The 12,319-nt window shown below is 37.8% G+C and overlaps 1 protein-coding gene across 1 annotated transcript; it reads left to right on the top strand.

Moving 5' to 3' along the window:
- The first annotated feature begins 3,981 nt into the window (after positions 1–3,981).
- On the top strand, positions 3,982–11,389 carry si:ch211-117n7.7 (Monoacylglycerol lipase ABHD12-like). The gene is made up of 13 exons (XM_057848558.1): positions 3,982–4,133; positions 7,880–7,992; positions 8,069–8,174; positions 8,246–8,365; positions 8,485–8,515; positions 8,600–8,645; positions 8,955–9,084; positions 9,436–9,473; positions 9,552–9,631; positions 9,747–9,829; positions 9,944–10,019; positions 10,120–10,241; positions 10,352–11,389. The coding sequence occupies exons 1-13, from the start codon at positions 4,057–4,059 to the stop codon at positions 10,371–10,373; spliced, it is 1,044 nt and encodes a 347-aa protein (XP_057704541.1). The 5' UTR covers positions 3,982–4,056; the 3' UTR covers positions 10,374–11,389.
- The last annotated feature ends 930 nt before the right edge of the window (positions 11,390–12,319 follow it).

Genomic DNA, 12,319 nt, shown 5'->3' with positions numbered 1-12,319 from the left:
AAGAAGGTAAGTAATTAGGGCCCGAGCACTAAGCGTGCGAAGGCCCTATTGTTTTGCAAAGGATTATTATTATTATTATTATTATTATTATTATTATTATTATTATTATTATTATTATTTTTTCAGGGCAAATGAAAATGGCCAATTTGGAGGCCTGAACATGCACGAAAAGTCACCAAAATTTGCACAAACGTGCGGCTTTGCGTAAATTTCGATAATCTTGTGTCGTTTTGAAAAAATGTCAAAAAATGGCTCAGTGGCGCCCCCTTGAACCTTAAAATTTTCAAAAAGGCCTCTCCTCTCAGGTTTTCAACGTAGAGCAATGAAATTTGGGGAGTAGATACCTTATGCCTAACTGTTCAAAAAAGCCTCTTGCACCCATATTCCAAATCCAACAGGAAATCGGATATTTTGGATCAAATGTGAAATTTTTATCGGTTCACAGTTTGAGTTTACATTTGGAGGCCTGAACATGCACGAAAACTCACCAAAATTTGCACATACATGCAACTTTGCGTAAATTTTGATAATCTACAAAAAAATTTAACAAAATGGCTCAGTGGCGCCCCCTTGAAATTTTCAAAAAGGCCTTTCCTATTAGGTTTTTTCAACGTAGAACGATGAAATTTGGCGAGTCGATACATTGTGCAAAACTGCTCCAAAAAGTCTCTTGCACCCATATTCCAAACCCAACTGGAAGCCAGAAATTTTGGATCAAATGTGAAATTTTATCGATTTACATTTGAGACCTTGTCGCTGAAGAAAATAGTTGGATCGTCTTCAAAATTGGTCAGACTATTCAGGAGACATATGAGATCTTAAGTTTTCAAAATGGTGAGTTTTCACTCAAGGGTCTGACCTGGGCGTGGTCCCAAAGTCGGCCATTTTTGGGCAAAAAACCAAATTCAGAAAATGATTAAAAACTCCGTGATACAACGTTCAATCTTTTTCATTTCTAGCATGTATATGAGATATCCCAGCCTGAACACGACTGCATTGAAATATTACCCATTAGGCCTGGCGCCCCCTAGTGGGAACAGGAAATGGCCTTCTTTACGAGACAGGCTCCTCCTCCAAGGGAAAAAAATCTATTGACCTCAAACCTGTTTCAGGGGAGCCTCAAGACATGTGTTCAGGTCCCTGATGAAAAATATTGAGGTTTCGTTGAAGCGGAGAGGTCCAAACTGGAAGTGAAAATGACCGTCAACAATTTGTCTCGCCAAAAATTTTGAACAGTCATAACTCGGCAGATATGCAACATATCTGCGCCAAACTTTCCGTGTTTGTTGAGAGTCATACCCTGAAGGTTCTTGTAGGGGTCATTTGCATCAACTCTACAGTGCCAACTAGTGGCGACAGAAAGAAGTTTTAAAAAAGGCCTTTCCTATTGGGTTTTTTCAACATAGAGCAAGGAAATTTGGGGAGTAGATACCTTATGCAAAACTGCTCCAAAAAGTCTCTTGCACCCATATTCCAAATCCAACAGGAAATCGGGTATTTTGGGTCGAATGTGAAATTTTCATGGGTTCACAGTAAGAGTCTACATTTGGAGGCTTGAATATGCATAAAAACTCACCAAAATTTGCACATACATGCGGCTTTGGATAACGTTCGATAATCTTGCAACGTTACGAAACAATTTAACAAAATGGCTCAGTGGCGCCCCCTTGAAATTTTCAAAAAGGCCTCTCCATTTAGGTTTTTCTAACATAGAGTGATGAAATTTGGAGAGTCAAAACTTTGTGCAAAACTGCTCCAAAAAGTCTCTTGCACACACATTCCAAATCCTACAGGAAATCGGGTATTTTGGATTGAATGTGAACTTTTTATCGATTTACAGTGTGCACATTTTACACCTTGGCACCTAGGGAATTAGTTTGATCATTCTCAAAATTGGTGAGACTGTTCATGAGGCATATGAAATCTTAAGTTATAAAAATGGTGTGTTTTCATTCACGGGCCTGACCTGGGCGGGGCGCCAAATTCTTCCATTTTTTCGCCAAAACACCGAATTCGGAAAATGACTGATAACTCCCTCATACAACGTTCAATCTATTTTAAATCTGGCATGTGTGTGAGGTATACCAGCCTGAGCAGGACTGGATTGAAAATTTACCATTTGTGCCTGGCGCCTCCTAGTGGGAACAGGAAATGCCCTTTTTTACGGGACACACTCCTCCTCTAAAGGGAAAAAATCAATCTACTTCAAACCTGCATAAGGGAAACCTTAAGACCTGTCTTCAGGTGCCTGATGAAAAATATTGAAGTTTCGTTGAAGCGGAGGGGTCCAAACAGGAAAGTGAAAATGACTGTCAACAATTTTTCTCTCCAAAAACTTTGAACAGTCATAACTCGGCAGATATACAAGATATCTGCGCCAAACTTCCCGTGCTTGTTGAGAGTCATACCCTGAAGGGCCTTGTAGGGGTCATTTGCATCAACCCTACAGCGCCAACTAGTGGCGATAGAAAGTCACTCGTTTTTCCAAAACATGTCCAGTTCTTTTCATGTTGGTCATTGTAGTTTCAAGACCTATTAAAATACTTTTTTTACGGCCCATGTCCACGTGTCTCTGTCTGTTGCCGTGACGACCCTTTGTTCGCCATTTAAAGGAAATATTTTTTTTCAGAGACTCAGGGAGCTTATAGAGCCACAATAGTTGGCACACTTGGTCGAATTGGCCCAGTTAGAAGATTAATTTTGGTTTTGAATAAGGGCTTGGCTGCACAGCTCAGTAGTGGCTCCTTTTTTGTAGTACTCTCTCCAATAGGGGTTTTTATCTCTTGGGTGTGGGAATGTAAATAGGCGACTTTCGAGCATGTTAGGTTCTAATGAGATGATTAGAGAGGAGGATCTGCCACCACCCTGACCTGCACACAGTCCGAGTTGCGTGACGTCCGAGTTGCGCTAGATTGCGAGGGCCCGTTCAGTCCTGCTTGCAGGCCTAGTTATATTTATTATTTGAAATGTCTATCATTTTTAGCTTAGAATCATGAATTGATGTCTAATATTTAGTTTAAAAAAAAAAACAAACTATAACTATAAAATTTTTCACTCGCACAACTTTTAAACAAATTACATCACAATGAAAAAAATAGTGTCTGCAAATAGGTGACAGATATTTACATCATAACTATCACTTAATTGTATTTTCTTTGGTTACTGTCGCATTTCCCCCGATATTTTAGATGTAATCGATTCAAACAAAGAAAAATTGAAAAATAAAAAAACAAAACATTTAAATGGGTAAATATTTGAAAAAGAAAATCTCGACCCCTCCTGGATGTCTGCGATTTCTGCATTACGAACCTTGTTATATTACCGTGTTTCACCCATACAAGCCCCAAAAAGTCCGGCTGTGGCCATTCACAGCTGTGTCTTGACACTCGGCGTTACAGACTACACAGAGTTTTTGGATCGAAATAAGGCAAGTATGCAATAATATCTCGTTAAAGTCATGGTGTCTTTAATTATGCTCCCTCATTCTCACCTCGAGTTAGGGTTTAGGGGTTTAAATTAAAAAAAAAAAAATTTTAATGCCCCCTTGTTCAAAATATTTTCCCCCCAGAAAATTGATACTTTAAGCTTTCTAATGATGTATCACACACCCATGAGGACAATTTTGAAATTTGGCCAAATTGGGGGTCTCAGAGCGGAACTTAAAGTCACCTGAGTGTTTTCCGCCATTTATATTTTTTATTTCTGTGCCTATAAGCAATGTTTTGTATTATGGATTTCTTGTGTGTTATTACAGCTGTTTATTTTATTGTTTTGTCAAGTCAAAAATAAAATATCACTTTATTGAACACTATTCTACATAGTAATAAATAATAATAATACATTAACTACAGCCACCCCTTTCGTTAACCATAAACATTTTGCCACTTCCGTTCCCTCAAAGACTGCATTCATGGATGACAGGTTCCACCTTAAATTATGACTCCTCCTGTGGCAGCCCTTAAACTGAACTTTGAACCTCGTTACAATAATAGAAAGAGCCAGGAAAGAGCGCCCAAGGTAACCAAACTCACTTCAGTTGCTGACTTGCTGTCCGAAATGAGACAAAGGATTAATAAAAAGGATGCATCAACCTCCTCTTGGGCAGGAGCCAAAGTCCAAAAGAACAAGACTGAGTAAGTTAACATATATGAAACGTTCTTTAGTTCAGTCCACAAATACGCATTGTGTAATGTCTTGACTAATATAAGATGGACATTGTCCCTTGTAATTCTCAGTGCAAGAACGAAATATGACACTTTTTGTTTACTGGAACGACAGTTGTAGTAGCTCCACAAGGCTAGCTAGATAAATTGATAGAATAGGCAGGTGATTTCGTCAGATAGAACGCATTTAGACAGCTTCAGTGTAGCTCTAGATGTTAGTGCTAATAAGTCTTGTGAAAGTACTCGATTTTTGGGAGGCTGGTGGAGTAAAGACCTCCTCCTCCGTTTCCCTCGGGTGTGAAGAAATCAGTCATTTCACTCAAAGGGCTCTTCTGTCATATTAGAGTGTTAATGGAGGGGGAGGAATGTATTGTCTATTAGCTGGAAACTGTCTGAAGAACACCCTCTTTTGTGCTGTTGCCCAAAAGCAAGGTCAAACCGATTCCAGTAAGAGTCTTGACATCTTCATCTAATCATTAAACTCATCACCTTATTTTTTACTGCTGCCACAATAGATGTGCTTTATACACATTGTAAATCTGCAATACTATTGTGGATCTTTTCCCACAAATACATCCTTATCCTGGAAAGGTCACATGTTAATCGACTGGATCATGCTTTTATTTGAGCTATATAAGGAAAGGTCACCTGTTAATCGACTGGTTTATGTTTTTAATTGAGCTAGATTACACATTTTTAGACTGGGAGGGTGGTCAATATGGAAATAGATACTACTTGTAAAATGAAAGTTTTATAGAAAAGTTTCCTGAGCAAAACATGGGCAGCAACATCTTTGACATTTTCTGCTACGGACTTGCGGTTTAGACAGAACAACATGAAGTGTGGCTGAAGTAAGCAGTGTTAGACGAATTTAAACTGCAAAATCAAACCTGAGGAACCAACGGAATCTCAAAAAAATGGATTCAGCACGATGTAGATGAGGCTCCGGGACTTTCTGTTCTGTGCATGGTTGTGTGAACTCCTGCAAGTACCTGTACTGGGTTTCCCCTAGGATTTTTTTGAAGCTGTGGTGGTGGTGGTGGGCCGCGTCAGAGTCTGACAACCCCATCATTTGCCTCAGCGATTTTGTTTCATATCATGACCAATAAGATTTTTTTTAACATTTATTTTTCTAAGAACCAAAGATTTGCAAAGTTTGCATCCTGCCTGCGTACACTTGATTTTCCTGGACTAAAAAAAAAAAAAAAAAATAATAATAAAAAGGGAAATCAGCAATAGATGGTCAATTTATAGTCAATGTGGGGCGTGCTGCAAGATGGTCCCCCAGTTTCTCAAGTCTGTCTTCACCTACACAGGAATAAGAAAAAAAAATGAGATTTAGGAAATGAAGACACTCAAGCATCTCTAACTTACATTGTACAGTTCTGTACAATGTACAGTTGACTAAATGTATTATTCTGTTCATTGCAGAGAAATCTCTCTCACAGTTCACTGTTAAGATGGGCACTGTCAACGCAATGTTGAGTTGCTGTCAGCAGCACTTCCCTATTCATCCGTCTGTGATGCCATCTTTGACATCATGACATCCGACCTGGTCCATATTCTGAAACACATTCAATGTTCAACCCATTTAGATTTAAATCAGATATGTCTAATTTACATTAGTCAATCCGACTTCAGTTCAAACTGAAGTGTCTTTTTTGGTGTTACTTTTCTGATTGTTCGTGCAAGTTCATATTTTTTTCAATGAGATGAAAAATACTTCTTTCAATGCAAATACGCCATCTGTTTTGTAATTTTTTGGATAAGAAATGTGCCAGGTTATAGACAGTAATAATAATGTCAATATTAAGGTCGTTTTTACAGTCTGAAGCCAGAAGTAAATTCATTAACTTCAAATGCCTTTCTGTGGATTTTGCTCTCCCTTTCGATCTTCGCGCCGAAGTACTCGAGGCGCAAGCTTTCAGTAGGAGAACTGATGTGCTTTTCAAGATTAAGCTTGCAAAGGAACAATTTGTATTTGTCGTGCTATTTCAGACGACTCATGGCAAATTGCTAAAAATGCTTCTTATATTCATTTAGACGTCATATTAAATAATAGAAATTATAAATTAGAATGGATCTTACAAAAAAAAAAATCTCATTTGCAAGGCGTGGCGGTTTATATTTTGGTGTGGCGCTGCGCCACGATTTTTAATATGTAGGGGAAAGCCTGCTATACATATGAATGTTTGGAAGTGGAATATTTGGATAACCAACCAGCTATAGAGCACCACTGTGGATGTACCCGTCATACACCTTAAAGGATCCAACTAAAAGATTGTACTAGTATGTTTTTTCGTTGATCGTTCATGGACAAAATTCTAACAATCTGTGCAGCCTGTGTTAACATGAGGTGTAGATTGATACGCTGGCCACCTGAGTGACCAAAATGAGGCGAAATTACTAATAATATGACAGTTGCCGAAAGAAGAAGTGCTCCAACGAATTTTGTTGTTACAAGGAAATACTACAAGGTATTTTTCACCTGATTAGATGATAGTTATTGTATCATGAGCTCATCACCCATGTGCATCTCATATAAACACAAATAGTATGTCATTATTTTGTTTTTTATTGCAGATATTGATCACAATAAAACTTTTGGACAACACGATTCCATTTCTTGTTTTATTTATAACAATTGGTGCATGTGCAAAAGAGGTCAATAAATCACAATTTACAAAATTATAAGAAAAATGTCATCCACAACTTTAGGCGGCATGTGTAGAAAGTAGAACGCATGTAGCTTTGATATATGTGTATCAACGTACAGTACGTTGTGAGGCACATCAAATTGTCTTCCCTTGCCTAACAGCGTTTTCCTATAATTTAAAAAAAAAAAAAAAAAGTAACATTTGCATTTATGCATTTACGGTAAGAAGCCCGTGTATGACTTGTAGTAGATGAGTGTTGTTTTCCATTTCTCTACGTTTAGCAAAGCTAATTACAGTGGGGAGAACAAGTATTGTAGTCAAATTGAACATAATTGTAGCATCCTAGGCTAGTCCTACTAGCCTGTGCTTCAGCTACAGCAGTAGTTCCAGTAAATAATATTAAATATCATATTTACAATCATCATAGTAATAATATCAAAGACAACATGTCGTTTCATGCGTAAGATTTTAGTATTTTTGGAGCACTGGACACATAAAATGCAGCGGTAGGAAGAACATACTGTACTATCCATAGCACAGCGGTAGCACTGCTACATTTACAACACCGAGCTTGCAATCTCAACGTCTGCCACCTATGTTAACAGCACCCATGTTATTACTTTGTGGAGGCACTGGCTTCGTTCCACACACACAAAAACACACAAAATTCCAGTGTTCATGTATTAGGACACAATCAACTTTGTTGCTGTTCAGGTACTGGATTCCTCGGAGCTTTTCAGGTTCCTGATTGCGTTTCCTTCCACCGCCGTTAAATCGATAAAACGCAAAAATATTTTGGTTGTTTTGACTCTTAGCTATTTCGTCATGTTGGCATAATGGCAGATGAATGCGGTATTTCCAAATGGTCTTTTCTGAGGGATTTTGTTGAGTGATGCAACTCCAGCTCCAATGTTGTTTTGGTTAGAGAATATGTAAAACGGAAGTTGCTAGCAGACATGCGGAAGTAGCTCGGAAAATTGTCTATAAACAAACTTGTTTATGATGGAGGCACGATCTGGAGAAATCTGGTTACACATGTACTGTATTTCCTCTGCTTAGGTCTCGGTGGAAGAAAAGTAGCTTAATTGCCCTGTGTGTCATCCTCATTTTGGTGCCTTTCACACTAATGGTGGGATGGGAATTATTCCAGCACTTTGTTTACAAGCTTAGAAGTAAGTGAATTCCCAATGCAGATATACCTGTAAATAATTATATTTAAAATGTCTTGTCCTTGTCTTCTGTTTGCAGTCAAGGTTCCATTTTTTGTTGATCTCAGACAACCTGTTGATTTCTCCCAAAATCACACGATTAACATGTACTTAACACCAGAGGAAGGAATCTCTCTTGGTGTATGGTGAGTCTGTTATCTAATTTTAAACAGAAATAAATTTTTAATGATGCAGGTTTTAGCTTGAGTTTTTCTAGGCACACAGTTCCTCAAACTCAATGGAGGGAAGCACAAGGCAAGGACTTGGAATGGTACGAAAGCACATTAAATGATGGAAGTCCAGTATTTATTTATCTACATGGGAACACGGGCACAAGGTATTTTAAATACATTTAATGTATTTGTACATTAGTTTGAAACTATGTGTAAAATCCACCGCCTATAAATTCACCCCCAAATTTCTACGAGTTTTAATTCTCACCCATTGTTTCAACAGGGCAGCCCCTCATCGGGTGGGAGTTGCAAAAGTGAGTGATCACCTACACAAACCTATTAATTATTTAACACTGATATTATATAAGAGGAGCAAATATGACTTAATTTGTCAACAGGTATTGAGTGCCCTCGGGTACCATGTGTTGGTGCCTGACTACAGAGGTTGGTGAAAATGATTATCCTAAATGGTAAATATTAAAAATGATTGAATGATTGATTTAAAAAAAAAAGTTAAACGATCAGATTGACTTTTTGTTTCCAAAATGATTGCAATTGTCATTATTTTAACATTGATCAGTATGATCGCTACAGACAAAACGAACGTTTAGGCAGTAATTAACAGCAGTTAAATTTTCAGTCAGCCCTATCAGGCAGTGGAACTTCTGCTTTGCGTGACGGCCATCTAGTGGTAATCGCGAAAAACTACATATATCTTCGACTAAATGCTAATGTCTGAATGATCCTTGACAGGTTTTGGAGACTCAAGCGGTGAGCCAACGGAAGCTGGACTCACTACGGATGCCATACATTTGTACAAATGGGTCAAAGAACGCAGTGGAAGCAGCCTGGTGGTCTTCTGGGGACATTCCCTTGGCACTGGGTGAGCAGAGCGGTTTCACATTGAAAAGTATGTGCTCGACCTGATTTCCAAGAAAATTGTGGAGGAAAATTACTTTTCACACACCCCACGCTACAAAATAATTACTCATAATATCCAATAATATGAACCCTGCTTTAGAAAAAAAAGGAGGCGTGCTTACAGTAAATTTTACCAGATTATCAATATAGGTTTACCCCACTTGTTGTTCAATTATAATGTAGTATTTTATTAGTCTTAGTAGATTGAAAAAATAGACAAACGGTAAAAAATGTATGTATTTTTCTCTTTTGTATTAAACTTAATTGAACTTATCTACACTAATATCACTATAACTGTATGTCTCTTGTACAGAGTGTCCACTAACACTGCGGTCAAACTAATAGAGCAAGGTGGGTTCAACTACAGTACACTAGTAGCAAATACTAATCACGAACTAAAACGTCATTTCACTATGATCGAATCATTAGGTATTGGTTTGGATGGCGTTATCCTCGAAGGCACCTTTCATATGCCCAAACAGAAACTACCAAGTCATGTGTTTTCTTGGGTAAGCTTTGTCTATATTTGTTACTTATTTTAATTCCTGTTGTTTTGTTTAAATTCTTTTTTTTTTTTTTTTTTTTTTTAAGTTTTTTACTTTTTTGTTGTCCATTTTTTTAAAGTATTACTGGAAATTCCCTGGCTGGGGATACTTTTTTCCACAACCGTGGGCTGAAAATAAAGTAATCTTTCCCACGGAGAACAAGTATGTTTTAACATAGACGATGGCAAATATTTAAAAAAAAATATATATATATATATATATAAATTGATACAACTAATATTCACCTGCTTGTTGTGATTTTGTTTTATTCTACAGTTTAAGAAAAATTAAAAGCCCACTACTTTTCCTTCACGCGGAAGATGATCCCGTTCCAATTCAGAATGTTCGGGAAGTAAGACCATTTTTTAGCTATTTAGCTATTATTAACATTCATGTGAAAATTGGTTATATTAAATACTTGACTGTATATAAATTTAATATCTTCTCTCCAGTTGTACCAGGTAGCGGTGAGAACTCAGAATGCAGAACGAGTCAGGTTTGTGTCCTTTGAAGGTTCTTTAGGGTATTTGCACAATGGAATGTACAAAGACCCCCGTCTGCCAGACATCATAAAGTAAGGAAACAATTCATGCATAATTTGACTAAATATATAAAATAATTGAAGTATTTGGCTACACATATGTGAAGTGGATAGACTTATCCGTGTGATACTTTTCTCCACAGAAATTTCGTGTTGTCTTTGTAGCATGGGAGGACGCCTACAGCAGATGTTACACATATGTATGACATGATGCAAAATATGCTTCAAAGCAGTGATCCCCAACCACCAGGCTGGGTGGCGCATTTGCTACTGGGCCGCAGAGAAATAATTTTTAACGACCACAATCTGGCCTGTGCCTCTTGACACATCAATATGCCTTTCTACTCTTATTGACTAATCTGAGTAGAGATTTGTGTACCTGTATGTCGCCCTTCAGTGGTTGGCCGCCATTATTGGGGTGTTTTCACACCGATAGCAGCTCAGCATCAATCAATGTAAACAGTAATGTTAGCTGCTGTTGGTTGTGTGCTGCGGGTGGTGGCGTCTTTGGACAGCTTTTTTATGGGGAAAGGGCCACCTGTTGAGCCAGAAATGGTGCCTGCAATCAAGTCAATTTTGAATAATATGTGGCTAAAAGCTAGCAATCGAGTCAACACAAGCAAATGCACTGAGATCATCATTTCTCGTGGCGAACCGTATTGCGAACGCCAAGAAACCTTTCACGATTATGGGAAGAACTTTTTCTGCCTGAGACCAAGGATATTTGCTGTCAAGCTTTAGGCGCGGCCGTTGTTAAAAAAAAGGTTGTTTCGGCATATGGTGAGTTACATTTTCCCTGCACGTAATGTTTGTTTTTAGCCCCGTCCTGTTATTTTATATTTACTTTAAATTTCTGTCACAAATTGCCAGGCTGTGAAAAAAAGGCCCATATCACGCTGGTCCGTGGTGCTAAAAAGGTTTCGGACCACTGCTTTAAAGTATACAAATTTTTGCTTTACATCAAACATACCATTAATGTCATGATGATTGCCAACATAAGGAAATATAATTAGGATGAGAAAAAGCTACAGCAAAACCTATTACTTTTTGGTGATGAATAAAAGTAGTGTGGGTGTTTTTTCTAAAAATAAGTTTGTATGATAATCGATCAGAAAAAATTCTGTTGATTATGACTGATTAGTAACTAACCCAATAGTGATTCGTTATTGTCTTGTTGTCTTAATAAAATAACATCCATTACTAAATGTCTCATTTTATTCAGTGTTTCTTTACCTGTCATATAAAAGGTTCCCCTTTTTTCTTTTTTTTTTTTTTGTTCCCCCAAATTATGATAAAAACAGATTCGTAAATTTTGCATTATAAGCCGCCACCCACCAAATTTGACACGAAAACGGCATTTTTTTTTAATAGATAAACTGCACTGGACTATGAGCCGCGGCTGTCCTCACTGTATTCTGGGATGTGTACACCAAAAGATATTAACCGGTAACACTTTATTTGACAACGGCGTCGTAAGACTGTCATAATTGTCCGTTTGTATTGTGTTTTGGAGAAACATATTAGCACTTCAGTTATTGTTAGATAGGAAAGTTGTCTCATTTCTTTTTATGAAGAAACCACAGACATTAACATATCCATATAACAGCTTTTAACACAGACACCCATTCAAACTGTAATCTGTCATACGAGAGTGTGCTTTGTAATTAAATTTGGGTTGTATTTATGTAGAAATGTTTGATAAAGAAAACTGATTCATTACAGTATGACTCCTCCATATTCGAATTTGTTTTTTAGTTTGTTCAAAGAAAATAATTTTAATAAATTTTAATTTAATTGTTCAAAGAAAATAATTTTAATTTTTCCTTTTGCATAGCCCAGTGGTTCTTAACCTGGGTTCGATCGAACCCCATGGGTTCGGTGAGTACGTCTAAGGGGTTCGGCAAAGGACCCGCAGGGCCCTATTGTCATACGCTGACTAAATACAAGCAAAGTAGCTTGTTAGATTAGGTTTTTTACTGGCTTGCCCCCAATTTACATGCTTTAGCCCAGAGGTCACGGAACCGCGGACCTCGGTCCGGTTCCGGATCCCCAAGCCGTCTGGACCGGATCTCAAGCTGTCCGGACTAATACACGTTGCAACAACAAAAATC

Source organism: Corythoichthys intestinalis, chromosome 10 (assembly GCF_030265065.1).
Source record: "Corythoichthys intestinalis isolate RoL2023-P3 chromosome 10, ASM3026506v1, whole genome shotgun sequence".
NCBI classification, from domain to species: Eukaryota; Metazoa; Chordata; class Actinopteri; order Syngnathiformes; family Syngnathidae; genus Corythoichthys; species Corythoichthys intestinalis.
Note: the sequence above shows the minus strand (reverse complement) of the source record. Positions and strands in the feature narration are given on the sequence as shown.